The 27,021-nt window shown below is 58.6% G+C and overlaps 1 protein-coding gene across 8 annotated transcripts in view; it reads left to right on the forward strand.

Moving 5' to 3' along the window:
* AGAP3 (ArfGAP with GTPase domain, ankyrin repeat and PH domain 3) overlaps positions 1-27,021 on the forward strand; it is a 46,781-nt gene that overhangs the window by 3,783 nt on the left and 15,977 nt on the right. For 3 of the 8 annotated variants that reach the window (XM_066385280.1, XM_066385281.1, XM_066385282.1), the window contains exons 1-9: positions 14,081-15,130; positions 16,327-16,385; positions 16,635-16,722; positions 16,930-17,015; positions 17,123-17,264; positions 17,599-17,733; positions 17,889-18,016; positions 19,537-19,692; positions 22,904-22,996. In XM_066385280.1, the coding sequence (XP_066241377.1) occupies positions 14,212-15,130; positions 16,327-16,385; positions 16,635-16,722; positions 16,930-17,015; positions 17,123-17,264; positions 17,599-17,733; positions 17,889-18,016; positions 19,537-19,692; positions 22,904-22,996 (1,806 nt within the window). In that variant the 5' untranslated portion in view covers positions 14,081-14,211. Of the gene's footprint in view, positions 1-14,080; positions 15,131-16,326; positions 16,386-16,634; positions 16,723-16,929; positions 17,016-17,122; positions 17,265-17,598; positions 17,734-17,888; positions 18,017-19,536; positions 19,693-21,804; positions 22,739-22,903; positions 22,997-27,021 lie in introns of those variants that run through there. The other 5 variants (XM_066385283.1, XM_066385284.1, XM_066385285.1 and 2 more) reach the window with 4 other exon arrangements.

Raw genomic sequence — 27,021 nt, forward strand, 5'->3', positions numbered from 1 at the left:
AGGAACACTCAGCATTGTGTGTGTGTGTGTGTGTGGGGTCTCAGGACAGGATTTGAGGGGAGGCCTTTGTACACCAAAGGCCAAGGAAAGAGAAAACGTGTCTGTCCAGGGTCTCACGGAACGAAAGAAGTATATAAGCAGGGGCTGGGACAGGCTGGAAGGCTCACCACGTGCAGAGTCTCTGAGCTGCTCTCACCTCCCTGCTGGGGAAACTGAGGCTCAGAAATGGGAGGAATCCAAGCTCGTCAGCCAGGGATCGGGCTGAATAGCAGCAGAGCATTCATTTGGATCCTGGAGGGGAAGGGGCCCCAGGGACTCCCTGGAGTGTCTTGCTGTGTCTTCGATGGAAGGCTGCAGAGGCACTGGGCCTCAGGCCAGGTTGGGGATAGCCTGGGCACCTGGAATGTGAGGAGCTGGGCCAGGTGAGCAGGAATCAGGTGAGCTGTAGGGAGAAGCAGCCTACGGGGTCCCAGAGGTGGCTGGGAAAGGCAGGCTTGTCCCTGAGAAGATGTGCAAGCAGCCGTGGGCCCCTCAGGTCCCCAGGGAGGGGCTAGAAGTGGACGGTAGTCATGGGTGTGCCACATGGCTACTGCTGTGCCCAGGAACTGGGCTTTTGTCAACCAGGTGACTTGTTCCTATTCTCCTTGTGTTCCCCCAGGAAGTTTCTTTGAGTATTGCAGAGGCAGGCTGGCTTGTTCTCACCCCTTACCTCATTCACTCAGGCACTTTCTTCCTGCCTCTATGGGCTCGGGGCTTGGAAGCATTCTAAAGAGGGTTTTCATGTTGGTTCCAATCTAGGCTGTGGGGGGGGGGCGCTGAGCTGTGGGCAGGCATGTGGGGGTTCAGTGGGGCTCAGCGGTCACACACTTCCTCACAGGCCTGCCAGGGACTTTAGAGTTTGTCCTCTGTCTCTGTGTGTCCTGTGACTACACCCTGGTGCCAGCCCTGGGATTCAGGGAGCAGAATCCTATCCGTGTTGGGAGACGGGGAAGCAGTCTCTGGAGGTGCTTGGCTCTTCGCCTGTTCCTGGGTGGGGAGGGGCACCCCCCCCCAACCTGGCGATGATATTCACCTGTGGGTCTTGCTCAAGTACTGATTTCTGAAGCTGCCTCCCAGGGGTCTTATGGGGGTGTGTGGGATCTGGATCCGCATTGGGAACTTCTAGTCGTTTTGGTAATTAGCCGGCTTAGGGAACGCGTGTATGGGGGGGGGGGTGCTGGTTGTCTATTTAGGACTTGGCACGAGATAGCTCTAGGAATTCTGAAAAAGAGGATATCCATGTAGGTGCTGGTGTCCAGGGAGAGCCGCGCTTGTTCCAGATATATTTATTTAGCTCCTGCTGTGTGGCCCAGTTGTCACTAGCTCTGAGGCAGGCAAGGTTTGGGTTGGAGGGAGAGGCTGTAGAGGCACTCTGGACTCCAGAGGTGACTGGATCAGCCTGTAAAAGGTGCCGGATGGGATTGGGAGTGGCAGCCATAAACCCACATTTTAAGAAAATCAGGGCAGAAGTTAGAGACGGGGAAGTCTGCTCAGGATTCCTTCCCCTTAAGGTCACAGCAGAGGGATTGTAAGACCTGCCCTCAGGTGGCAGGGAGGACACTCCCTGTGCCCCTGTCCAGTCCTCATTCACTCCAGGTGGGAGACATGGCACAGAGAAGACAGCCCGTGCCCCTAGGTGCCCCTTGGCCCCTAGGTGGACGACCATTTACTTGACCATTTCTTTCTTTAACCGAATGTGAGTGCCAGGCTTGGGGTCTTGGAGAAGGAACAGGGTGGCAGGGGAGGGACAAGTACTATATCACCTGTTGACACTTTGCCATGTTCCAGGGGACCATTCAAGATGGTACCCGTTCCTTTAGGAGACAGGTGTCATGGGAGGGTGGCACTGGAGGGCACTCACCCTCAGCTGCCATGTGCCGTGGCAGTTGGGTCGGAGGGTAACCAGGTGGAATTAGAAGCGGATCAGTGGACTTAGCGTCCACACTCTGAGCCCTTAGAACCTCAGGAGGAGAGGAAGCAAAGATGTCCTTCTTGAAAAAAGGGACGGCTTGGGGAGGCTGAGGCCTAGGGGCCCTGAGAGTTTCTGTGCCGCTGTTCAGCATCTCTCAAACGCGACCTGGACCTCTGGCTTGTGTCCTCATTTTCTTCTTAACAGACAGGTCATTTGAAATCAGTTGGACCAGATTGTATTCCTCTTAACCCTGGCCGACTTGCACTGTGTAGGCCCGAGGGTAAGGGCAGGCCGCTGCTTCCGCAGTGGGGCTGAGCACGGGGCCTGTGGAGATGGGAAGGGGGGTGACCTGGGACACCTGCATGGAGCACAGAGACGGTGCTCTGTGTGGAATTGCAATGGTTTGCATTCTCCTGCCTGCCCACCCACTGGACCCTAGCTTGAGGTCACCATTTCTTCTCCCGCAGGCTCTTTCAAGATGGCATGTGTCCTCCTCACTTTGTAAGTGAGGCAGCCCAGGACTTAGAGGGGGAGCCTCCTCCAGGCCACATGAGGGATGGCAGAACTTGGGGCTCCACCTGGTTTTCTAACTCCAGGTCTCGCTTCTCCCCTTTAATAATGGACCGGTGAGCTTTGGGGGACCGTGCCGAACTCTGGTCAGTCCTCCTGAGGTGCCTCTTGAATGCTTTTGACCTCGCGTTTTAACTCTTGGAAACGTTTAGATTATTATATAACATGAGGGTAAGGTAGGGCTCTCCTTTCTGGCTTGTAACTGTCGTCTGAGGTTTTGAATTCCCAATGAGATGGTGGCTCACGGAACAATGTCTCCCTTCCGTGAACGGTCTGGGTGTGGATAGAGCGTGTAGTGTGTGCTTGATCGAGAAACATTTCAAAGTGTGTAAGCATCGTTAACATGGAAATGGATGTTCAAATGACAAGAATAACTCTTGCTCGTTGTGACATTCAGATGTGCAGGGAAGTGGAAGAAATGTGGGTACCCTGCCTCCCCCAGCCCAGAGGTACCTAGGTTGGCTGGCTGATGTGTGCCTGTCCCATCCTTTCTGCATCCTGCTCATACCTGCTGTCAGCTACTTGGTGATTGATTTGAGGTTACTGGTGTTTCACAGCAAGGGGTGGGGGGCGTCGTAGAAAATGTCTGCCCAGATAAGGGGAACGAGAAAGTCACAAAGTCATGAAAGGCACCTGGGTCTGTCCCATTTGGCAGCTTCCTGATAGGGACTCAGGATTCCTGGGTTCTCGTTCCTGTCCTGCCACAGACTGGCTGTGAGAACTTGGCAAGACGTGCACACGCATGCGGGTGCGCACACACACACGCACACACTCGCTTGGGCTTGTCTTCCTCGGGGAGCATTCTTGTTGTATCTCTGCAGCTCTCTGTGACCCTGCACATGAGTGTTCGAACCTCAGTAGCTTTTTTTTGGTCACTGTGGGTTTTCTTAAAACCTGGAAAGAACAAGTGCTGTTGTGAAGGGTCCACCACGGAACTTGTTAACGTCCGTTGGTTCCCACGCACAATTCAGAACCTTTGCCCTGCTCTTGCAAGAAGACGAACAAGTGTGTGTGTGTCCGGGGGACTGTGTTGTGGGTCCCCTTCTGCATCTTGGTTACCAATGAGTTGGCCACAGGCCTCAGTGTGGTTCATGTCACTTTGGTTTGGTCATTTCCCAGGGGCTGCTTTGGCCTCGTTTACATCCCCTTCCCGTCTCCCCTCCCTGTCTCCCCTCCCCTGTCCCAGCCTGGAGGCTGATCCTGTATTAGGGTGAGGGGAAGAGAGTCAGGCAGGAAAGGGGCCATGTCTGTTCCCTGGGCTCCCTGCATCCGCTGCTGGGTTGGATGGACCCAGTAGTGGACGTACAACCATGAGTCTGTTGGTGGGCAGACTCGTGTGAACAGCACAGAGGACTGGCTGGCCATCTGCGCCCCGGCCTTGCACACTGCTCAGAGGAAGGGCGGGCTTGTGAGGTACAGACACTTGGCGAGTAGGGTGCTGATTATACAGCCCGATGCCTTGCAGGCTGGAGATGGTAGAAGGGGCTGGCCCAGGTCACTCAGCAGCAGGGCCTGGTCACGCCATTCAGCAGAGAGGTGAGCTGGGTAATCCTGCTAGCCACCTTTCTTTCAGCCACCACCCACGATGCTACCTGTCACTGGCCAGGGTCACAACATTCTGCTTACCCCATCCTGGCGTTTTCGGCAGGGCTGTCCTTGTAAGTTTTCTGTTGTGTTTTACCATTAACTTATTCTAACGGATATGTTCGTGAAATAGCGGGAAGTTTGTGAAGCAGCCCCTCTGCCAGCAGCCCCAGCTGGCCGCCTTGCCTTGCCTCCCAGCCCCCTCCCCCGCTTCCATGCTTGCAGACAGGGGACGGTGGACCTGGCAGGCGAGAGCACCCCTTAGTACGGCAGTGTTAAATGCTGGTCTTTTTTTTACCAATCCCCTTGTGTTAACTTTTGTCCGGGGAGCCAGCAGGGAACCTGTGGCTGGGCTGGGCTGGGCAGCCCTCTGCCTTAGCGTGTCCTTTGTGACAGCCTGGGTGTGACATCTTTGGGCCCCTCCAGCCAAACCAGAGAAGACAGAAGACTCCCTCTTGTAGAGCTCTCCTTGTCCCCAGCCTCGTCACTGCTGTCCTGCACCTGTGTTAATAGGCTCTCTCGTCCCTTCCTGGGTCCCCATCCCTCTACCAGCTGTGGGCCTCGGGCCCTGCACGTCCCCCTGTGGGCCCTGAGCCTGAGCCCCACATCTGCCCTTCCAGGAGGGCAACCCTGCCCTTTACCTGTGAGAATAGTGTCTCACTGAGGCACTGGGCAAGCTGAGATCTAAGCCTGGTCTGCTGGGTTTCTCTCTACCCCAGCCTTCCCTGTCCTGGTACCTCGTGGGGCAGGTTGTCACAAGCTGCTGTCTGCTTCTGCTGAGCCCCGAGCCCCAGCCCAGCACTAGCCTGGCCGGTTATGCTTGACCAATGACTGAGGGGCCCGGCCTCTGCTAGGTAGCCAGCCCAGGAGCCCTATTGGTTAGCAGAGGTCATTCAGGGACCTTCCCTGCCTGTATCACAGTCCTGTCCTGCTCCAGGGCCACATTGCTGCCACACACACATCCCCAGCCAGGTGGGCCCCCTCTGGCCCTAAGGAGCAGAGGGCAGGTGGGCCTGCAAGCCGTCACGTGCCTCAGAGAGGAGCTTTGTGCAACAGGGCCTGTGCAGGTGCTCGTGGGCCGGCCAGGGAGGCCCTTCATGGAGGGGCCAGATGTCCTTTGTGAGCCTGCATCTTCCCTCTGGCAGGAGGGCGGGGAGGCGCCTCCTGCCTGCCCAAGTCTGGGACATGCTGGCTCTCCCTCTGGCATGCGCCCAGTGGCTGGCGCTGGAAGAGGGTGGCATTGTGTCAAGTTCTCTGTCCTCCCTGTCAGAGTTCCCATTCCTCCTTGAGAGGTCAGAGCCAGGTCAGAGCCTGGCGGTCACTGCAAACACTGGTGTCCTCTGCTTTTTGGCTCAGGCTTCCACCAGATTAGCTGGCTCGGGCCTTGAAAAAAACCACTACCTGTCCAGTGAGCAGGCTTCCCTGGGAAGTATGAGAGGCCACCTTCCCTCTGCCTGGCCCTGGGGAGGTGGACACAGGTGAGGAGCTCGTTACTGGTCGGGAGGCTGTTGTGAACTGACTCAAACTGTGTGACTCTTGCTGCTGGGGTGGAACATTAAGGTGACAGTGGGTGTGAGGTCCCCAGGGAGGCACCTTTTTTGCGGGGTGGGGGTTAGTTCTCTTGCCATTCGGGTGGTAGCCATTAGAGTTCAGGTTGGGGGGGCACCGGTGTCACAGATACAGAGACCCTGACTCAAGTCCAGACAGCTTAACGTAGACCCACTGAGGGGCTGCAGGGCAGCTGTGAGCCGTCCTAGAATGTGGTGTCTTCCCCCGTGACATGACGTGAAGATGCACACTGAGATTTATGTCTTTGTGATGATGGTCAAAGGAACTCTGTTGTCAAGAGTGAGGGGCTGAGATACCCCAGCCCTCTTGTCTTGAAAGCAAGGGTGTCCTGATCTGTGGTGGTGCAGTGTATAGAGCATCAACCTGGAATGCTGAGGTCCATGGTTCAAACCCTGAGCTTGCCCAGTCAAGGCACACAGGAGAAGCAACTAGTATGAGTTGATGCTTCCCACTCCCCCCTATCCATCCATCTCTCTCTCTCTCTCTCTCTCTCTCTCTCTCCCTCCCCTCTCTCTAAAATCAATAAATCTTAAAAAAAAAAAACAAAAAAAACAAGGGTGGACTGGTATGGCCCAGATAGAGGGAGCTGAGTGATAGAGAGGTGAGACCCTTTTAACTTCTGATCCGGGGGCAGTGGTCACTACCCAGCTTGCTTCAGTGTGCAACAAGCCTATCCTTGCCAGGTCCCCCCAAGACTGGATCACGAGTAAAACTGATTTCTGCTACGAGGGAGTAAAAGTAATAGCACAGCCTGAGGCCCCTTTCTCTGAGCAGGAGACCCAAGGCTGGGTAACAAGTAGACACCAAAGAAACACCATGTTGACTGCACAAGCATGTCAGGAGCCAAGAGCCGAAGTCCAGTTCCTACATGGTGACCCTGGGTAGCTGGCCAGTCGGCCATGTGAATGAGTCCGTGGCAGCTACATTGGGTATCCGAGACACTGTTTTACTAGAGCCATGATTTCACTATGGAAATTGCTGGCATTGTGCATTTTGAAACTCTTCAAGTGTGCCACCCCCCACTCTAGCACTTGGTGTTTGCCCTGCAAATGTCACAAGATTGACAGCTTTTGCAGTAGACTGCGAGTTGCGGGGTTCTGAGCGACGGGATGGGGTCGGGGGCAGAATCAGATTTGAGACCTCAGAAAGAATGGTACTGAAAAGAAGAACTTCCTGCTCTGGCTGGTTAGCTCAGCAGTAGAGCGTCAGCCCGGCGTGTGGAAGTCTCAGGTTCGATTCCTGGCCAGGGCACACAGGAGAAGCGCTCATCTGCTTCTCCACCCTTCCCCCTCTCCTTCCTCTCTATCTTTCTCTTCCCCTCTTGAAGCCAAGGCGCCCTTGGAGCAAAGTTGGCCTGGGCACTGGGGATGGCTCCATGGCCTCTGCCTGAGGTGCTAGAATGGCTCTGGTTGCAACAGAGCGACACCCCAGATGGGCAGAGCATCATCCCCTGGTGGGCATGCTGGGTGGATCTCTGTTGGGCACATGCAACAGTCTATTTCTCTGCCTCCCTGCTTCTCACTTCAGAAAAATACACACACACACAAAAAGGAACTTCCTGTCAGCGCTCCTTCTGTGCTGGCTGCTGACCTATGTGCTTGCTTGGTAACTCCCAGGACACCCCTGCAGGGGGAGGGTTATCCCATGTTGCAGATGAGCAAACTGAGGCCACTGAGCTGGTGGGGCAGAGGGAGAGGGAAGTGGCCTCCACATCCAGGTCCTGTCAGTGTCAACCTGCGCCCTGCCCTGTGGCTTCTTGAGGTCTCCGGGGCCTGGGCCTGGGTGTGGGATGCTAGGGGCCATGGGTGGCCTTGGACTCAGTTTAGGGCTCCTCCCTGTAGGGAAGCTACCTGCCCTGCTTGCAATATCTGTGATGAGAATTCAGACTCTTTTAAACTTGTGTCCCTTGGACTCTCAAACCACCTTTTTTTATTTTTTCTTATTTATTTATTTACAGAGACAAAGAGAGTCAGAGAGAGGGATAGACAGGGACAGACAGACAGGAACGGAGAGATGAGTAGCATCAATCATTAGTTTTTCGTTGCACATTGCTACACCTTAGTTATTCATTGATTGCTTTCTCATATGTGCCTTGACTGTGGGCCTTCAGCAGACCGAATAACCCCTTGCTGGAGCCAGTGACCTTGGGTCCAAGCTGGTGAGCTTTTGCTCAAACCAGATGAGCCCGCGCTCAAGCTGGTGACCTTGAGGTCTCGAACCTGGGTCCTTCCGCATCCCAGTCCGACGCTCCATCCACTGTGCCACCGCCTGGTCAGGCTTCTTTTTTAATTGTATAGACTGACCCTCCACCCCCTTTACCTGAGACCCTGACCTTGGGCATCTGAGCTCTGAGCTGGTGTGGGGGTGGGGGACCCCTGGGAGCAGCGCTGTCTCTGCCGCCCCTCCATCTCAGAGAGAAGTGGGTGCAGTTATTGGAATACTCTATTGCCTCTTTCCTCGATTCAGATATTTCACGTTTGTGAAAACAGGAGGGATGGTGCTGAGACTGCTGAGGAGTGAAGGCTTCATTGTGGAATGTGTGTTAGAATCCCACTGGGCTGGAAGAAGCCCTCTGAGCTCCTGGGACATAAAGCTGGACCGTTTAAATACATGAGATGCAGGAAACATGTAAAACTTGGGATGGAAAGGCAGCGTCTCGTCCCCCCTCCACAAGGTGGCAGTATGTGGTCTCACCCTGCTGCACCCTTCGGGATCACCAGGAAGATGTACACATACTGGTTCCCTTCCCTCTTGGGGACAGACCATTGAAAAGCAGTACCCTTTCTGGGGAAGCACAGTGAGCACAGGGCCCTGGTCTGCGGGTAGCCCCAGAGATATTTTCTGGTCCGGGCAGGATGCGGCGTGTCTGGGTCCCACTCCGGGAGTTAGAATGAGGACCAAGGTCCGGAGGCCCATGGGGCTGCACAAAGGGAGGGATCAAGTCTTCAGGGGATGATCTTGTCCTGTACACCATGGTGCCAACAGTTTGCGGAGAGAAAGGAAAATGAAGAGACTGTTACTGAGTAGCTAGCTAGTTAGGGGTTAAGCAGGCCATTTCCGGGCTGGAATGACTCTGCTCTCCAGCGGACAGTCTTGGTTTCCTCCCTTTGTCCACTCCCCACCTGGCCCCTTTGAGTCCCCTCAGCTTGACCAAGGGGAGGAAGGGAAGGCAGCGACTGGGAAGCTCTCTGACCTGCTGAGCTTGGGAGATGGGGGCAGGACTCCCCTGCTCTGCATCTGCCTGGGAAGATGTTCTGGGATGGGGGTGGGGGACTGGTTTCTGTGTACTCACACCTGCTGGCCCCTCAGGAGCCCACCCCCTTGAGTGTGTAACAGCTTCTATATGTTTCCTGTGGCGGCTATAACCAACTGGGGGGTGAGTGGATGTTAAAACAACAGAAGTTTATATTCTCAAAGCTCTGGAGGCTGGAAGTCTGAAATCAAGCTGCTGACAGGGCCATGCTCTCTCTGAAGGCCCATGGGACAGGAGCTGGACCCTTCTGTTCTGGAGGAGCTGTCCCAGGCCTCTCCTTGGCCAGTAGATGACCATCTGCCCTCCGTGCATGACTGTCTCTATGTCCAAATTTCCCCTTTTTTATAAGGACACCGGTCATGAGATTAGGGGCCCACCCTTTTCTCAATGTGACCTCATTTTAGCGAATTACATTTGCAACCAGACCATGTCCAAATAAGGCCACATTCTAAGGTCCTCGGGGTCAGGACCTCACAGGACTTCGTGTCTGCTTCTTCCAGCCCATTCACAACTTTCAGCAGATTTACAGAGGAAGATGTGACCCTCAGGGGCCCGGGGACACTGAGGTTCAACTCTATAGTCCCTTGGGGAAGGGTTGGAGGGAACAGTCACTGAAAGGCCTGAGCAGATGTGCAACTGCTGAGGTGTCCCACTCAATGCCTGATTTGAAGAGAGCTGGCACCGGTATAAACTCCTTTGTGTCCCTGGGGAACCGCTCTAACGAACTGAGCTATCCAGCCAGGGCTGACATGTTTTTCTTTTAATTTTATTTAACTTATTGGCTTTAGAGAGATAGGGAGGGAGGGAGGGAGGGAGAGAAAGAGAAACATTGATTTGTTGTTCCACTTATTTGTGCATTCATTGGTTGATTCTTATATGTGCCCTGACTGGGGCTCAAACCCACAGCCTTGGCATATCGGGACAATGCTCTAACCAACTGGGCTGCCTGGCCAGGGCTTGCCCATGGCTCCTTTGATTGATCACCTGCTATGAGCCCCGTGGGCTAGACCCATCATAGTCACGTTGGTGGTGGTGTGTCAATATCACAATAGGTGGATTATCCCTAATTTACAGACTGATACCCAGGGCCCAGTGAAGGTGACTGTACATGGATTAGCGTACACGGCCAATAGGTCCCCAAGGCTGAACTTGAATCCAGCACTCCCACCTCCAAAGTGCTTGCCTGTCTTGCCAAGGCACTGCCGACACCTTGCAACTTGGGGTCTGTGTGGATGGCTTTGCCTGTGGTTTGTATCCTCAAGGACCAGCTCTCTGAAGTCTGCCTCCCTCCCTGCAAGGAGAGCAAAAGCCTGGGTGCATGTGCAGCTCACACTCAGCAGCAAAGCCATTTGTTTGTTCCTGCACAGAGAAGCTCGCGCAGCCCCTGTGAATCCAGCTAAGTTCCAGTGGGGCTGCAGAAAACACACCGGAACGATTTTGGAGAGTAATGAGCGTTAGGTGACTGTGGGGACAGAGTGTGGCAGGGCACACAGCTGGTGAAGGAAGGGGACTCAGATGAGCTGAAGCCCAGACAGACGTAGAGGCCCTGGCAGTTTGTGGCTGGAGGTAGGGAGTGGGGGGAGCTCCAGGAGGTGACATAAAAGAGGCCACCAGGTCCATTAGAAGGTGACAAGGAGCTTGGTTTAATTCTGTGCCACGTGGAAAGCGACAGGGTGACGGCAGTGGCTGGGAAGACCCAGGTCACTTCTGGGTTGGCAGTGGGGGCTCTGTGCGGGGTAGATGGTGGTTTGCGTCTGGCTGTACAAAGGAGGTGGTGAGAAGTGGACTTGAGACACATTGAGGAGGTGGAGCCAAGAGGACTGACCTCAGATTGGGTGTGGACCAGTGGTGCGGAGGGTTCCTGGCAGTGCCTTTGTTAGGGTGGAGGACATGGAATGGCAGTTTTGGGGATGGAATTTGGAGGTTCATTGTGCTGCTGCTGCTGCTGCTGCTGCATGGAACTGTCTTGGTGGACAGCCGCTGAGACTTGTAAAGGCTCAGGAGTCCTGCAGGCTTCCAGCATGAGCAGAGGGTTGTTGGGGAGGCTCTGGGCAAGAGGGGACCAGCGGGACAGCCCCAGCCTTCTTTCAGACTGGTGACCTGCGTTTGCCTGCTACTGGGGTCCCCTGCTTCTTGCTGCACAGGAACACGGCTGCAGGAAGATGTTTTGCTGCCACCTTGTGGGCAAGAGGAAACCCGGTACATGCGACGTTGGGGGCCCTTTAGCAGAGGGACCTTCCGGCTACAGGGCTGAATCAGCCTTTCCCTGAGCCACCTATGTGCCTCTTGGTGTCAGCGGGAAGCCAACGCTTCCTGTCTCCGTCTCATTCTCCCAGGAGGCCATCCGCAGCTCCCTGTGGGTTGTGTGACTTCAACTGGGCACACCTCAACTTATCAATGGATCGCCCAGCAAATATTTGAGTGGAGACACTGGGCGCAGGTTCTGCGGGATTCCTGAGCTCGAGGCCGCCCCCTGCCCTGCTCTGGACTCGTGTCCTGTTTCTGCATCTGCAGCACCTACATGTCAGGCCTTCACTGGGTCTTTCTCTTTTTTAATTTTTATCTTTTCTCTGGGTCTTCCTCTTCACCCTAGCTACCCTGATGCAGTCAGTAGCATATTCCTGTTGCCCCCAGACACACAGCTGCATACCCAGAAGAGGGGGGCTGAGGCCCACGCACCCTGTTGTGGGTGTGTGCAGACTAACATCTGATTTCCGGGTACTTGGATCAGAGGTGCTACCCTTGGATCAGAGGTGCTACCCGGCGCTCAGCTTCTACACTCTCTGCCACCTGGGACGTATGTGTCCATCCTCACCCAAATGGGTCGCTGCAGGCATCGCGAGACACTGCATCTCTAATTCCCCCAGAAACTTCCATGGCCACTCTTACCCCTCTAGTGACAGGCTGAGCTTGGTGCTTCCGACAACCGACAGAGCTGGCCCAAGGGCCAGTCAGTGGATTTTCTGGCTGTCTGTGAGATCCCAGCTTGGAGCTTTGTGGGGCTGCCCTTATTTCCTTCGGGCTGTGTAGAGCTGGACCGTGTTGGCTATGGGTCTCTGGAACACAGCCTTGCCAGACAGAACACCCTGCCACTGATGGGGGGGGGGGCAGGTGCCAACGAGGAAGAGCAGAGTGCCCGCCCAGTTTTTCCTTTCTGGGGTCTCCAACTGGCCTGATGTCCTGGGACTTTGATGGGCAGCCAGCGCCGTTCTCTGCCTCATTTCTGCTGGTCAGGAATGGTTTCTGGGAAGAAGGAATAGGAAGGAGACAGTCCGCTGAGGGGCTGGGCACTGCTGCCCACCTTCCTCATGCACGTGTGGCCGGGGCGGGGGGGGGGAGGGCTTTTCCCTTTCGATCTTGTCCTGCTGTTCCCACCATGAGAGCCAGTTGGCTTCTAAAGCAGCCCATTCCCACCCTGGCTGGATAGCTGTTGGTTAGAGCATAATCCTGAAGCACAGAGGTTGCCGGTTCAATCCCCCAGCAGGGCACATACAGGAACAGCTTGATGTTCCTGTCTCTCTCTCCTTTATTCTCTTGATGAAATCAATAAATAACAATTACAACAACAATAATAAAGCCCCCATTCCCTCTTGGGCACCTTGTTCTCCCCAGTTCCCAGGAGGCTCCCAGGCTGCTGTCCTGTCCCTGTATTTTCATTGGCTTGGGGGGAAGGGTTCACATCTTTATTCTTTGGGGCAATTCCCTGTGTGTGAGAGACAGATAGATGTGCAGATAGGGAAGTTGAGTGTGGGAGTTTTAAACTTGGGAATGTGAGTCATGATTCCTGGGTCATATTCTTGTCTCCAGGCCGGAAGGGCCATGGGAAAGGGCCTTCGGCTAACCATCTATTATGTGAGGACTGTGCACCCCAAGAGGAAGAAGCCGACCTCATCGCTGTTAATGACTAGTTCCTAGAGACGGCTTCTTCACCCCCCCCAGGGCCTCTCCGGATGATCCAGCCCGGGATTTGGGAGTCTCCAGCTCTCTTCTTTGGGAGCACCTAGGATGGAGAGGCCCTGCCTTCTTCAGGCATTCCCCCATTCCAGCCCCCTCTGGAATGTGCCACTTTTATCTTGTACTTTGCTTCTGACTGGGACCATGGAATTCTAAAGCTCAGAAGGAAGTCAGGAGCTGGGTTGGACTGGGGAGAGTGGGGGGTGGAGGAAACCTGGGAGCATTCTCTCTTTAAAAGAACCCGCAAGAAGCCCCCTCATCCTTGCCACTACCGGAACTGGTTTCTCCTGATCTGCCTGGGGTCCTTGTGGATTACAGTAAATTAGCAAACTGGCTACTGTCCAGGGCCATGGGGGGGGGAGGAGGACTGGGGAGAGTCCTGCCTTTAATGAGTGCCTGGTGCAGGCCACACTGGGGAGATTCAAAGGGCTGGAGAGAGTGAGCACCACCGGTATTGCTAGTGAACACGTCACCTCTGCGGGGCTGGCCAACCTCTGAACGCCTCTAGACAGGAGGTGAGACTAGGGAGAAGCAAATCAGAGGACTTGGGGACTCCTAGGTTAGGTTGAGTCCCTTGTCTGGAACTGGATGGTCCATTGGATTTTCCACTGCCCTCAGGCAGGACAACACCTAGCCAAGGCCCAGACTATTTTATAATCTCCAAGGAAGAAAGCCGCCTTGGTCATTAGCTGAGCAACCTACTCCTCTGTACCATCCAATAGCTCCAAGTCTGGAGCTTCCCAGCCTCAGAATGTCTGCGTCTAAAACTAGGATAGGATCACCTCCTTTAGGCTTTCTATTTGACAGAGAAGGAGACTGAGGTCCAGAGAGGGCACATGACCTGCTTCAACTCCTACTTTACACTTTTACCAATTCCAGCTGTGGTGTCTCCAGGTTCTCCTTTTGGAGAAAGAGTGGCCCACTACTGTCCAAAGAGGGGCCCAGAGTGTGCTGTGCTCAGGACTGTTATTTATTTGGCCTGCTCTTAATGACAGCTCCTCGCCTACCTGCGCCAATCCGAGGAGGAGCCCTGGGCTGGAATTTCCTGTTTTCTGAGGGCTCCGGGGACTGCCCTAGCAGGCTGGTTCCCTGGCGCCGCCGTTCCGGGGTGTTCCAGGCCAGGCTTGCCGCTTCTCTCTCCTTGCTGGGCTGGCTCCCAGCCTCTCCAGGTCTGGGCTTGCCGGCTGCGTGGTGGAGGAGCTGTGGGACTCAGTTGGCCAACGCCAGGTGCCCAGAGGCCGGAGGTCCGTGCGCCCCGGCCGCGGCCCCGGCCTGGGCCTCGCCCTGCGTCCCTCGCCATGGGCCTGGTCCTCGCCCGCGGGCCCTGACCATGGAGCAGGGGTGGCCGCCGGGGGACAGCTACAGCTGGGAGCGGCCCGCCGCCTGCCGCCGCGCCCTCAGCGTCTGCGACTCGCTGGACCTGCACGGCGCCCCGGTCGGCCGCGCGGCCCCCGTTCTGCAGGCCTCCCCGGGCGCCGGGCATGAGCAGCCGGCACGGCCGCGGAGCGTGTGCTCGGGGGGCCCGGGGCCGCCGCCCGCCGGCGCCCGCAGTCTGCTTCTCAGCTTCCTGCGCCCGCGTCTCAGCCGCCGGGGCCCCATCGACGGCCGCCCGCCGCTCGCCAGGTCCGCGCCCTCGGAGCACCCCAGCTCGGCCGCGTCCAGCCCGGCGTCCAGCCCCATGCCGGCCCGGCGCGTTCGCTCCCGGGGCGCCCCGGCAGCGCGACCGCGGCCCACCAGCATGACGTTCCTGGAGGTGAACCGCCTGGAGCTGGCCGAGGCCGAGGCGGCGAGCACCGGGCTGGGCCGCGCGGGCAGCGCCGGCTTCCTGCGGGGCGCTTCGCTGTGGAGCAGCCAGCGCTGGCAGGTGCTGCGCGGCGGCGGCAGCGGCGGGGGGCGCACGGCCCCGGGACCCCGGCGAGGTCTGGCAGCGCTCAGGAAGAGCTTCAGCTTCCGCCTGCGCCGCGGCCAGGAGATCCGGCGCACCGAGTCCGGGCTGCTGCCCCGCACGCGCACCCGCAGCGACGGCGATGCCGGCGCCTTGGACGCGTTCCCCCGCCGCGACCTGCTGCTGGGCGCCGAGGCCCCGCGCGCAGCGCCCGAGGCCGGCCGCCCGCGCTCCGCCGCCGGCCTCTGGAAGCTGCTCACCGGCCGCTTCCGCCGGAGGGAGCTTGTGCCGGAGCCTTTGCCCGCCGAGCCGCTGTGGAGCCGCCGGGCTGCCGCGGCCCCCGGGCTTCTGGGCGCTCCGAGCGGTAAGGGGAAGGGCCCGGCCTGGGGGTCCTTTGCTGTTGGAGCCTGTGCTGAGAGCCGGTGGGAAGCCTGGAACCTACCTGGGAGTGGTGGGCATGTCGTGGGGGCGTGATGTTAGCACCCGGCCGGCTGTGCGGTCGTTGACGGTCCTGGAAGGTGGTGGTAGCAGACAGGAGGGGACTTCCAGGTGGTCCCCGCACTAGAGCTGTCCCATAGCCTCGTGGATCAGGAGGCCAGGGTGGCTGCTCCCCTTTCTGGCTTTTGGCACTTGCAGTATTGAGGCCCAGGGGCGCAGGGACTCACCTAGTCCGGCTCTAGGCGGAGCTAGACCGCATTTCTAACGCCCAGGCTGGGCTTGAGCTCTCCCCTCTGACTCTGCAGAGGAGCTTAGGGATTGCTTGTAGACCGGGTCGGTGTGATAACGACTCTCTGAGGCATCCTGGAGTGGGGGTGGGGTGGGGGGGGTGGGGGAGCAAGCCAGGCCCAGGCCAGGGATATAGGATGGCCATTACAATCTAGGAGATAAAGAAGGTAGTGCAGGCCCTGGGAGGCCTCTGGGTGGCATGATGCTCCCCTTCCCTGGGTCAGTGCCAGCATCAAGCCAGCTGCCCTGGTCTGAGAGGAACCTGGAGGCGGGGCTCTGGAGGAGAAAGGGTGCTGGCCTACCCAGCAAGGAGGAGCTAGGGGTAGAGGGCCAGTTGGATGGGGCAGATAGCTCCCCATTCCACATGCCCCTCACAGAAAAGGACCAGGTAAGGGTTCCTCCCTCTCTACCCTGGCAGGAATGTGGTGGGTGGCCCCACCCTGAACAGGGGAGCTGTTCCTACTCGCTGCAGGAGGTTGGTCCCCCTGCCCAGCTGCCAAGTGCCCAGCCCAGCTTGGGTCTGGGCTGGGACCTGCTGGAGCTGCCTCTTGCCTGGGTCTGTTGTCTGGGCCTCGGGGGAGCACCAGGCTGGGTGTGGCTCAAAGTGGGAGCTGCTTTGCTTGCTGGAGCAGTAGGAGGATGGACCCAGGTCCCGGCCAGGGGAATGAGCCCACACTTTTCTGCTGCTCCCTAGGGAACTAAGGTTGAGGTCTGGGGTCCCTTCTGGACAGCGCTGACTTCTGGCCATGGCCTAGGAAGGGACAGCATAGGAGACAGCAGATGGCACAGCTGTGGGTGTCACCCTGTCCTGACAGGCAGCCTTCTCTCCCACAGACTCCTTTGTGAATAGCCAGGAGTGGACCCTCAGCCGCTCAGTGCCAGAGCTTAAAGTGGTGAGTGAGGCCAGGAGGGTCACGCAGCCCTGGGGCTAGGGGTAGGGCTCGGCTTGTAGTGGTGGTGGCCTGGGCATTGCTCCCTGCCTCCAGTCCCCTCTGTCCTCCGGGCCTCTCCCTGCAGCCCTCCTCAGGGCCCGCTTCCCAGCCCTCAGCGCTGCTCCCTGTCAGTTCTCATGGTTTCTGCCTTTCTTGCCCTGTCTCCCTCATGCCCTCTGACCGCTGCTGTCACCCCTTCCTTTCCTGCAGGGCATTGTGGGGAACCTGTCTAGTGGGAAGTCGGCCCTTGTGCACCGCTATCTGACAGGGACCTATGTCCAGGAGGAGTCCCCTGAAGGTGAGCGTTATAGGATGGCCTTGCTGCCCTCCCTCCTTCCTGTTGTTTTTGTGGGAACAAGGGATGCGAGCCCCTCTTCCTCCTCAGTCCTCCTCCTCCTCCTCCTCCTCCTCCTCCTCCTCTTCCTCCGAAGCTGTGCATTTCAGCCCTGCTTGGCCCCGCAGGCGGTCCTCCCAGCCTTGGGCCTGACCATGCACTCTGTCCTAGGGGGGCGGTTTAAGAAGGAGATTGTGGTGGATGGCCAGAGTTACCTGCTGCTGATCCGAGATGAGGGAGGCCCACCTGAGCTCCAGGTGAGGCTCCTGACTAGACCTTGGCCTGCTGTGTGTGTGAGAGAGGAGAGGGTGCAGAGTTTGCCCACAACCAGGTGAGGCTGATAATTGTGTTTGGTACCTCCTAGTTTGCTGCCTGGGTGGACGCGGTGGTATTTGTGTTCAGCCTGGAGGATGAGATCAGCTTCCAGACGGTGTACAACTACTTCCTGCGCCTCTGCAGCTTCCGTAACGCTAGCGAGGTGCCCATGGTGCTGGTGGGCACGCAGGGTGAGCGGGCCTGTGGGGCTTGGTTGGGTCCCAAGTGGGCAGGTGTGAGAGTGCCTGGCCGCCCCCCTCCCACCCTGTGTTGACTGACCCTGTCCCGTGGCCCCAGAACAGGCGCTTTATCCTGCCATCGCGTGACAGTCGGGTCCACGGTTTTTGAGATGAGTTACTGGTAACTGAGTGGTGGCTTGTTTCTGCTCAGTGAGTCTGGAATTAGCTGGAACAAGGCCCTGGACACCCATGTCCTCATGCTCATGCCCCCTCTGACCAAAGACCCTCCCCTTCTGTACCCCAGCCTCTCAGCAGGCTGAGTAAACCCCCCCTCCCTGCTCTGCAGACGCCATCAGTGCCGCCAACCCTCGGGTCATTGACGACAGCAGGGCCCGCAAGCTGTCCACAGACTTGAAGCGTTGTACCTACTATGAGACATGCGCCACCTACGGGCTCAATGTGGAGCGCGTCTTCCAGGACGGTAACTCCGGTGCTGGGCGGGACAGCTCCTCCGCAGTGGGGGGTCACGGAGCAGCCCTCTGGCCAACAGGGCCATGTGCTCTAGGGGAGGGGGGACTCTAAGCTGGGCTTCTCCCTTCTCCCCAGAGGGCTAATTGACTCTGCTGTTCCCTGCAGTGGCCCAGAAGGTAGTGGCCTTGCGGAAGAAGCAGCAGCTGGCCATCGGGCCCTGCAAGTCACTGCCCAACTCCCCCAGCCACTCAGCGGTGTCCGCTGCCTCCATCCCAGCTGTGCACATCAACCAGGTGCGGCCAGCCTCCCCGTGTCCAGCTGCGTTCGTCCCGCCTTGGCCGCTTCACCATCCTGTCTGTCTGCCTGCCTGAGTGTCCCTCCTCATCTGGTCTCATGCAGCCTGTGCCGCTGGCCTGGCCTCATCTGCACCCCTTGGCGGCTGCCTTCCTGCTAGTGCCCTGCCCACCTGCCAGCGCCTCGCCCCTGCCCGCCATCCTCTGGCCCTGCAGCACCATCAGCTGAGGTTGCACAGCATTTGCCCTGGTCAGTGCTATGAGGGCTGTTTCAGGAGCCACTGTCCATGGAGCAGACTCAGGAGGCACAGAGGCGTCCTGTGGGCCCGCAGGGGACCAGTCCCAGGCAAAGCCAGGAGTCATGAGCAGGCCCCCCCAATTGTGGTCCCTATCAGCGTTTGCATTTAGAAGGGCAGTGCTGCTTGCCCCGGAGGGACTAGTGGCTTTTGTGCCATGTGGAGTTCCAGAGGTGCTTCTGAGCCGGCCTCCCTCCCATCATTCCACCCGGACGCCTGTCCACTTCCTGGCATGCCACCTGGTTATTTTTCTGCCCTTGGCACACAGGCCAGAGCTTCCTTCTGTAAGTGTGCTTGCCCCACTCTGTCCCCTGATGGGTGGGAAGCCCTGGGCCATCCCAGGTCCAGCAGACAGACACTGCTTTGCTTCTGCCAAGGGTCCACCCTGGACAGCAGCTTGCTGTTGGCCAGCCTGGTCACTTTGGCAGAGGGGCCTCCGTTAGCATTTTAGAAGGCAGCCAGGCTCTCCCTGTCAGCGTCCTGCGTGGACAAGGAAAGGAGGGACATAGGCATAAGTCTTCCTTCATGGTCTGAGCAGCTCCACCTCCAATGTGCCCTAGGCCCAGCCCAGGGAGGCTTTGACTGCCGGCCAAGCGGGCATGGCTCCATTGCTCCTGCTGTAGGTTAGGGATTCAAGGGGCTGCCCTGGCCCTGGGCTGAGTGTGTTCCCAGCCCCGGAGTGGACACAGGCGTGCACTTTCCCCATCCTCTCATCCTTTCTGTCTTTCCTCCCTTCCCCGGCTTTGGCCCTTCCTGCCGCCTCTTCTGACAAGTGGCCTGAGCTCCGTTCTGTGCTCAACTTCAGCCTGGGTCACACACATTCCTCACAAGCAGACCTCACCCTCCCCAGGCCCTGAGCCTTGACATATTGTCACCGATTCCAGAGAGCCCATCCAGGGTGACCAGCGGCCTTGTGCCACACCCACCTGTGAGCCAGGACGCCACCGTTCACTTTCAACCTCTGCCACTGATTCCGACTTGCTAGCCATTCCTCTCATAGCTCCCCAGTTGGCATAGCCAGCAGCCCCAGACGGTGATGATGGGACCCTGCTGGTCTCCAGGCCATGTTGCCTCTTCCCTCAGTACCGTCTATAGGAGCTAGCATCCCCTCCTGCTGTCCCGTGAGCCCCAAGCCAGGTACCCCATTACTGCAGGGCTCCCGGGCTCCTGCCTGCCCCTGCACCCCACACCAGAGCCGCCCTCAGCAGCCCTCTCTGTCCTTAGGCCACGAATGGCAGCAGCGCCTTCAGCGACTACTCATCCTCAGTCCCCTCCACCCCCAGCATCAGCCAGCGGGAGCTGCGCATCGAGACCATCGCTGCCTCCTCCACCCCCACACCCATCCGCAAGCAGTCCAAGCGGCGTTCCAACATCTTCACGGTATGTGCCCGTGCCCGCCCAGCTAGGAGGGGAGCGCCCCGCAGTCTCCATCCCAGACAGACACACAGTCCAGCAGGTACTGACAGGTGCCCTTGGCCACACCCAGACGATGGCTCCTCCGAGAGCCCAGCGTGGGCTGCCCTCCGCACATCCTCATGGCCCCACCGGCCTTCCACACACATTGTCCCTCTCCCTGACCACCTAGGGCTCTTCGGCCAGCCGGAGAGACCTCCGGAGGCATCACCCTGGATTTCAAAATTGTATACCCAGGCTAGACACAAAGGGCTAGTGGCAGAGCGAGAGCCGGGGCCCGGGCCTCCTGTCCACATTCTGTCTTCCATTACCCTGTGCTTCCTCCCACCACCTCCGCAGCGGTCCATTCAGCACAGCTTTAGACCTCTGCCCCGGGCCTCACAGCCAGGGCCCTCCCTGTGTGCCTCCCATGGCTTGGGGCCCAGCCTCTGAGCTCTTAGCTGTCTTAAACCTGCTGTTTGTCATGCCCAGTATCTAGCATCCGACACACAGCACCCACCCCCACATGCTTATCCTCTCGCTGGGACTCGGCTGGACCATTCCGGGACCTTGGGTCAGACACAGGTTGGTGAGCTGCCATGTGGATTTTCAGGAGACCGCCCTGTCCTCCTGCGCCACTCCATGCATTTCTGGGTGTTGGTGCGGGGCTCTCCGCCCGGCCCTGCATCCTGCCTGCCAGCAGCCCCAGCCGGGCTCCCAGGAACCAGCCCAGCTGATCAGCGCTCCCAGGGCTCGCCCATTCATTCTCGCCTCCACCCCAGTCAGCACATGTCTGCCCAGTCTGCCTGCCTCTGTTCTCTGTGCCTGCCACATGCTCCTTCCCTGTTTCCGCTGACTGACCCTCTTTCTGCTGCCAGCCGTCGTCGTCACACCTCGCCCTTCCCAGCTCTGACCCTGCCTCGACTCAAAGCTTCTTGTTTCTGTTCACGCCCATTGAGACTCATAGGGCCTAGGGCTGCTTGCTTTTGCTCACACCTGCTGCTGCTGCTGCTGCTGCTACTGAAGCTTTGGGTCCCTCTGTTTGCAATGACCACCGTCTGTGCCCTCAGTGCCTGCTCCCATGCACCATTCTTAACCTCCCCCTCCCTCCGCTGCTCGCCCTGCACACCTGGGCACGCCCTCCTCCTCTGTTCGTGCCATGCCCAGCCCCCGGCCTCCTTGCCCTGGCCCTGTCGTGCTTCCCGCCCCGTGTCCTCTATTGCCTGCTGCCCTCTGCTGCCTCCACCTGTTGGTCACCCGTGGGCCCTTCCATTCTCTCCATCTTCACGATGGCAACCCTCTTTTCCCCTCCTTCCATTGTTTCCATGGTGACCTCCCTTGTGCCACTGTCCCCCAGTCGGCCTCAGGACATGCCTCCCTGTCTTGGAGGGTGCACTTTAGGACCTCCCCTCTCATCGTTGCTATCAGGGCCACCTCCTCTCCTTCCCTGTCTCCCCGGGCAGAGCCATGCCTGCTCTGGGGCTGGTGTCCTTGTGACTCTCCCGCTGCCCCCACCATGACTTCATTGCACTCATTGTGTGGTCACTCTTGCCCTGGTTCCCACCATGGGCATGTGCCCCTCTGGGCTCCTGGGGACCCTCTAGTTGGAGGTTTTCGGCTCGCCAGTCTGGCTGGCGCAGGCTGCACCCTACTTCCCCTGTACCCCCCTGGTGGCAGCGGTCCCACCCACCTTCCTCCTCCCTGTGCCAAATGGGCAGAGGCCATGGCACCCAGCGGAGGCCTGGGGCAGGTGTTGACAGTGGAGCTGCGGGCAGTGGCCTTGGGCCCTGTTCTGCCGGCTCCTTGGCTGTGCTCCTCTCCATGCTGTAGTCCCCTGTCCCCTGCTCATGCCTGTGGCTCCTGGCAGGCTGGGTGAACAGGAGGGACATGGGGCCCAAACATTCTCCACGGCCGAGATGGACTTTTGGCTGCCCTGCCGCCTCCTCTCCCCCCTCCTCCTTCTCCTCCTCCTCTTCACCCCACTGCTGCCTCGCCTTGCCTTGCCCCAGGCACCTGGGTCTCTGTCCTCACCAGTGCTGACCGACTTACGCGGGGCTTGAGTATAACTTGCCAAAATCTTTATTCTTTCGATATTTGCAGATATGTGCCACTGTTTCCAACTTTTCATCAACAAAAAGGCCTTTCCAACTCCTTCCAAATTAGAAGACCAGGTGGTGACACACAGCACCTCTGGACATTCTCCCCTGTGCGGGGCCGGAGGCGGGCCGGGCCCTGGGACTGCTCTCAGATGAGAAGCGGCCGCGCGCTCCCCACTCCAGAGACCCACAGGAATCTTTGTAACTAACCCCCAACCCCAGGGAAGGCTAGGAAGCTGGAGCCCGCGGCTGGGGGCTGCCGGGGACCAGGCCCGGCTGGACTCTGCGCCAGGCCCACTGCATGGACAAGAAGGGAGCTCGGCCCTGCGCCTGCCCTGCCTGCCTGCCGGCAACAAGGCCCAGAGGGGCGGGGCGTCTGAGCACCCTGGCTGGCTGCTCCTGGGGGCGCTTTCCCGCCCCTCCCCCTCCTCTGCTCCTTCCTGCATGGACTTCTGCGTTCCTGCTCCGCTCTGGACGCCAGCCACCGCCGCGCGCGCTTGCCTTTTCCCCCTCTTGGCCTCCCTGTTTCCTAGGATCCTCATTGGGGCGGCTCTGCCTCAGGAGCCTGGCAGGGGCGCAGGGCCCCCTCTGGCCTTTCTCCTCTCTCTCTCCATCCACTGTGCCCCTCGGGCCACGCCGACGAGCTCGGCGCGACATGCTGTGTGGTGTCTGTGCCGCAGACGGGCCCCTGCCCGTTCACTTCCGGACTTATGGTCTCCCCAGTTGTCGTGCCCTGTGCTCCCGGCCATCTATCCCTCGGTCCCACTGTCCATTTCTCCTTGGCCCGTCCCTTCTCTTACACCCCAGCCCCCTGGGCTGCGCGCCTCTCACACCCTTGGTATTTCGTGTCCTTGCTCTTTTGTAAGGGGTGGTCCCGGCTCAGTGACCTGTGCTGCTCTGTATGGTGCCGTGTGTAAGAATAAACCCATTGGAATATTCGTGGTCTCAGTTCCTTCCGGTCCGGCCCCGCCTCCCGCCCCCCACCACCGCTAGGGCCTATCCAGGCTGGGGGCGGCCGGGAGGGCTCCGGGTTCCAGGTGGGCAGCTGTTCCTCGCCCATCCCGGGCCCCTTTAACATGCCTTTTCTTCTTTTTTTCTTCCAGTCTCGGAAAGGTGCTGACCTGGACCGGGAGAAAAAGGCTGCTGACTGCAAGGTGGACAGTATCGGGAGTGGCCGGGCCATCCCCATTAAACAGGTCAGCACCCCCTTCCCTCGCAGCTGGGAAGGGGCTGAGATGAGGCCTAGGAAATACTAGGGGATGGTGCTTTTCTGGGCCTGTGTGGTAGGGAAGATGATGTAGGAGGCGGGCACCCCTCCTGTCAGGCCTGAGGTTCTGCTAAGAAGAATGGATCCTCTGGAAAGGGTTCCCCGGACACCTTACACCGACCGGTTTGGGCCTACCGCTGGAGGACCCCCTTCTCCAAGCTTTGCCTATACCTCCTCACCACCACCAGGGGGCAGCAGAGAGCCGCCCTCAGTCCTCTTCCGGGTGGTTCTGAAGCTGGGTAACCTGGAGAGGAGACCGCTGTCTCCTCCAAAAGGCTGAGTCTGGGCTCTGTAACACAGGAAAGAAAGAGAACTCACAAGAGGACCCTGAGTACGCACAGAAGGACATACTGAGGGCTGGCCTTCCCTTACGTTCCATGCCACAGTCTTATCCTTATGAGCCTCTGTTCAGTCTGTAAAGAAAAAAACTGAGTTGAGGTGTTTCTCCCCAAACTCCTTTCTGAGTCACTGTCTGCAGGGCTGGCTGCTGAGACCTCCCACTGTGGGTCCCCATGCTGGAAGAGGCATTGAATGATGGGGCGCCTTTGTGGAGAGACAGCAGGGTGCTGAGCAGGGTTCTCAGGCTGCTGGCTGGACAAAGGTGGAGCCCAGAGGTGTCCCACTGCTGCTCGATCAGGAGTCCATGGCCTGAGGTGCCCACCATGGTGGGGGCCGTGACCTGGGAGTCAGTCTACTGTACTCACAGGGTGCTGGGCTTGGCAAAGACCCTCTTGGGAGCCAGTGGTTCGAGGTGTGTCTGTAGGGGCCAGGTTGTCTGGTTTTGACCCTGGAGGGGGTTGGTGTGGCCAGAGACCCGAGGTCAGGTCTGACCCTCCAGGCTGGGGCTGCTGGGGCCGGTGAGCAGTGTGACCAGAATGTATGAAAGGTCCATTTAGAATAGAGAGCCCAGAATGTGTGTCAGGGTCCCAAATGACAGGATGGGGACACTACGTGTGACTCCACTTCCTTTTTCTGCTTCAGCCTTCCCCTGAAAGATCCCTGCACTCATGTCTGGCAGGGGTGGCTCTAGTTGGGTCAGCATTGAGGACTCTAGGTGAATAGGCCACAAACCTACTGATGGAGGTGTGATCACCTCTGGGGGACTGGGCAAACTGAGCGCCTCCTTGGGGCTTTGGGGAGCCCTTGCAAGGAGGTGTGGCTTGCCTCACAGAGGACTGTCTATTCCTGCTTGGGGGACAGGTGTTTTCTGAGTGTGTGCACGCATGTAAACCTTTATTATACACTCAGAAAAGGGTAGTCCCAAGCTCTTCCTGTCTGGGGTAGAGGTGGCTGGTGATGTGTCTGCTCTCTGAACCCCTGCACACGGAGGGGAAGCAGCAGGGGTGGGGTGGGGTGAGGGGCGTAGTCCTGTGAAGGGGCACCTGGGACGCTGGGTGGGGCCAGGGCAGTTGGCTAGAGGGGCTGGGCATTACATGCCCCTAACCCTCAGGGCCCCTCAGTAGGGCTGCTATGGCTGAAGGAGCCCAGCGCAGTCCAGTCCCTGGGATGCCCTGCCCGCTGGAGGGAGGTACCGAGGGAGCACATGGGGTTTTGGGGGCTGTGCCTGCCATTGTGGTGGAGGCTTCTCCCAGTGCGGTGGCAGTTCCTTCTGCTCCCATCTCCCCCTGCCCAGCGCAGTCCAACTCCTTTCCCGCCTCGCCTGGCCTGGTGTCCCGTTCTCCCGACACCGCTCCCTCCCCTCCCCCCTGCTCCTGCTGGGAGTGGAGATTGCATTTCAGTTTCCATTTGCATTCCCAATCAATCCGGACTCCGCAATTAAGCCGGCTGGCGGAGCTGGGAGGGAGGCGGCGGCGGGAACGGGTCCTCTGGGGGCTGTCGCCTCCGCGCCGCTCCCATTCCGCCCCAGATTGCTTCCTGCTTCGCCGTGCGCGGCCGGCCCGGGAGGGAGCGGGAACCCCTGGAGCTCCTTCTCCCTCCTTGGAGCGCACGTGCGCGGGGGCACGGACTGCACGGCGGGCGGGCAGCTGTGGTGCCGGCCTCTGGCCTGCGAGCAGCAGGTGAGAGGCAGCGGGAGGGGCGTGGGCAGCCGTCCAGGCCCAGCTGCTGTGGCTTCTCTCCCTAACGAGCCGGCGCTGCTCCCACGCCCAAGCTGCCTAATAACGAGCTCGAGCTCGTTACTCTGCCCGCTCCCCGGGAGGCCCAGGTGAACCCAGCCACGGTAAGGGTAGGAAAGGGTTCCTGCCCCTCCTCACCTGCCTCCCACTGTGGCTGGGGGTTCTCCTGCACCCAGGAGGGAGGACTGCCGTACATGAGTCCGTCTCCCTGTCTGCTGGGGAAACTGAGGCCCAGGCAGGGACATGACTGGTTTGATGTTAAGGGCTAGCTGGTGGCAGGTGGGGAAGCCAGCGCTGGGCCCAGGAAGTGGGGACAGGACTCGGGTTCTAAGGGTTTGAGAACAGAAGCCTCTCTGGAATCTCTGGGGGAAGGCTGGGGGTGTGGGGCCCGTGAGATGAGCACCTGCTGGGGGGGCATTTCTCACCCTTCCCTGAGGGGGGGCTGGATGAGACTGGGGAGCCCTGCACCCTTTCCTGGCCTCTGAGGGGAGGGAGCATCTCACCGGGGCTCCTTCATAGGCTGAAGGTTTCAGCCACTGTCTGTCCTGTGAAGGTCCCGTTAATACTCACTGTGTGTCTTCAGAGGCACTTTATGACTACAGGGTCTCTCTGGCTGGTGGGGGACCAGGATGTGGCCCCAGGTGGGGGCCACAGGAGGAGAAGGAAGGAGGGCTAGTAAGGATGGGAACTATCTATTGAAAAGTGGGAGACTGGGTCCCTCTTGGTGGGAGAGGTCAGGCAGGAAATCCCAGACCCCATGTGCTAGCCTGCTGGCTGAGCCCTGCAGTCCCAGCACGGGAGCGGGAGCGGAGGGGTAGTAGGAAGTGGGTGCACCCCCGCCTCGGGGTCACTGCTGATGCCCAAGGGACCGCCACTTCCTCACACCTGAGCCTCTTAAAAACTCCCAGTTACAGTTGAGGTTCAGTGTGATATAATTTTAAGATGCACAGCACAATGGTTAGACGTTCATACACCTTACAAGTGATATTTCTGGTGCCTACCAGCCACTAGACATGGTTACATAGTACATTCCTACCTGTACTTTACATCCTTGCAACTGATTAATAAAAATAATATTTTTATTAACCCCTTCACCTTTTTCACCCATCCCCACAAGTCCCTTCGACCTGGTGACCATTGATTTGTTCTCTGTGTCCAAGTTTGTTTCTATTCATTTATTCTTTTGCTTGGGTCCACATGTAACTGAAATGGTCACAGCTGAACCTTTAGTCCCTACTTGCCTATGAGGGCAGGGCCCCCCTCCCTAAAGGAGAAGCCGTTGCAGTGTCTGCCCCCCTTTTTGACCACCACTGGAATGGACTCAAGGAGCTTCCCCACGTTCCTGGCCAATGCTGGTCCTAATTCATCCCTGCTGGACCCCCAGTGTGTGGCTCTGTGTGGCTGTCCCCCTGCCGGAGCTGTGTCCAGGCATGCAGGAAGCACAGCCTCTTTTCAGCCTTCATGAGTTTGGGAGGAGGGGCCCACAGGAACCACCACCTGTGTCCAGTCATGGCTGTCCTTGCTCTCCCCAGCCTGGTGCCCATGCTCCCCCACTCTCTGAGGGAGGAAGCCCAAAACAGTGCAGCATCTCCTGGGGCTGTCATTAGAGAGCTTCTGTCCAGTCTTGGCTGGCCTCCACATCCGCCAGGTGTCCCAGGTGTCTGCCGTTTGTGTCCCAGGCACTGTCCCTATGCTGACTATATCAGTGACCAAAACACACAACAGTTCCTGCTCATCTGACCTTTACACTCAGCGTCTTACCTGCTTACCTGGTTGCCGGTTCTTTGGCTGGGGGTCCTGATGGCTGCCTGCCCTGGGGTGGTAGGGCTTTCTGCGGATGGCTAGGGAGTTTCTTGGCCTAGTCTGGGGCCGCCATGGG

The sequence above is a fragment of the Saccopteryx leptura genome, chromosome 5 (assembly GCF_036850995.1).
Source record: "Saccopteryx leptura isolate mSacLep1 chromosome 5, mSacLep1_pri_phased_curated, whole genome shotgun sequence".
In the NCBI taxonomy this organism is placed as follows: domain Eukaryota; kingdom Metazoa; phylum Chordata; class Mammalia; order Chiroptera; family Emballonuridae; genus Saccopteryx; species Saccopteryx leptura.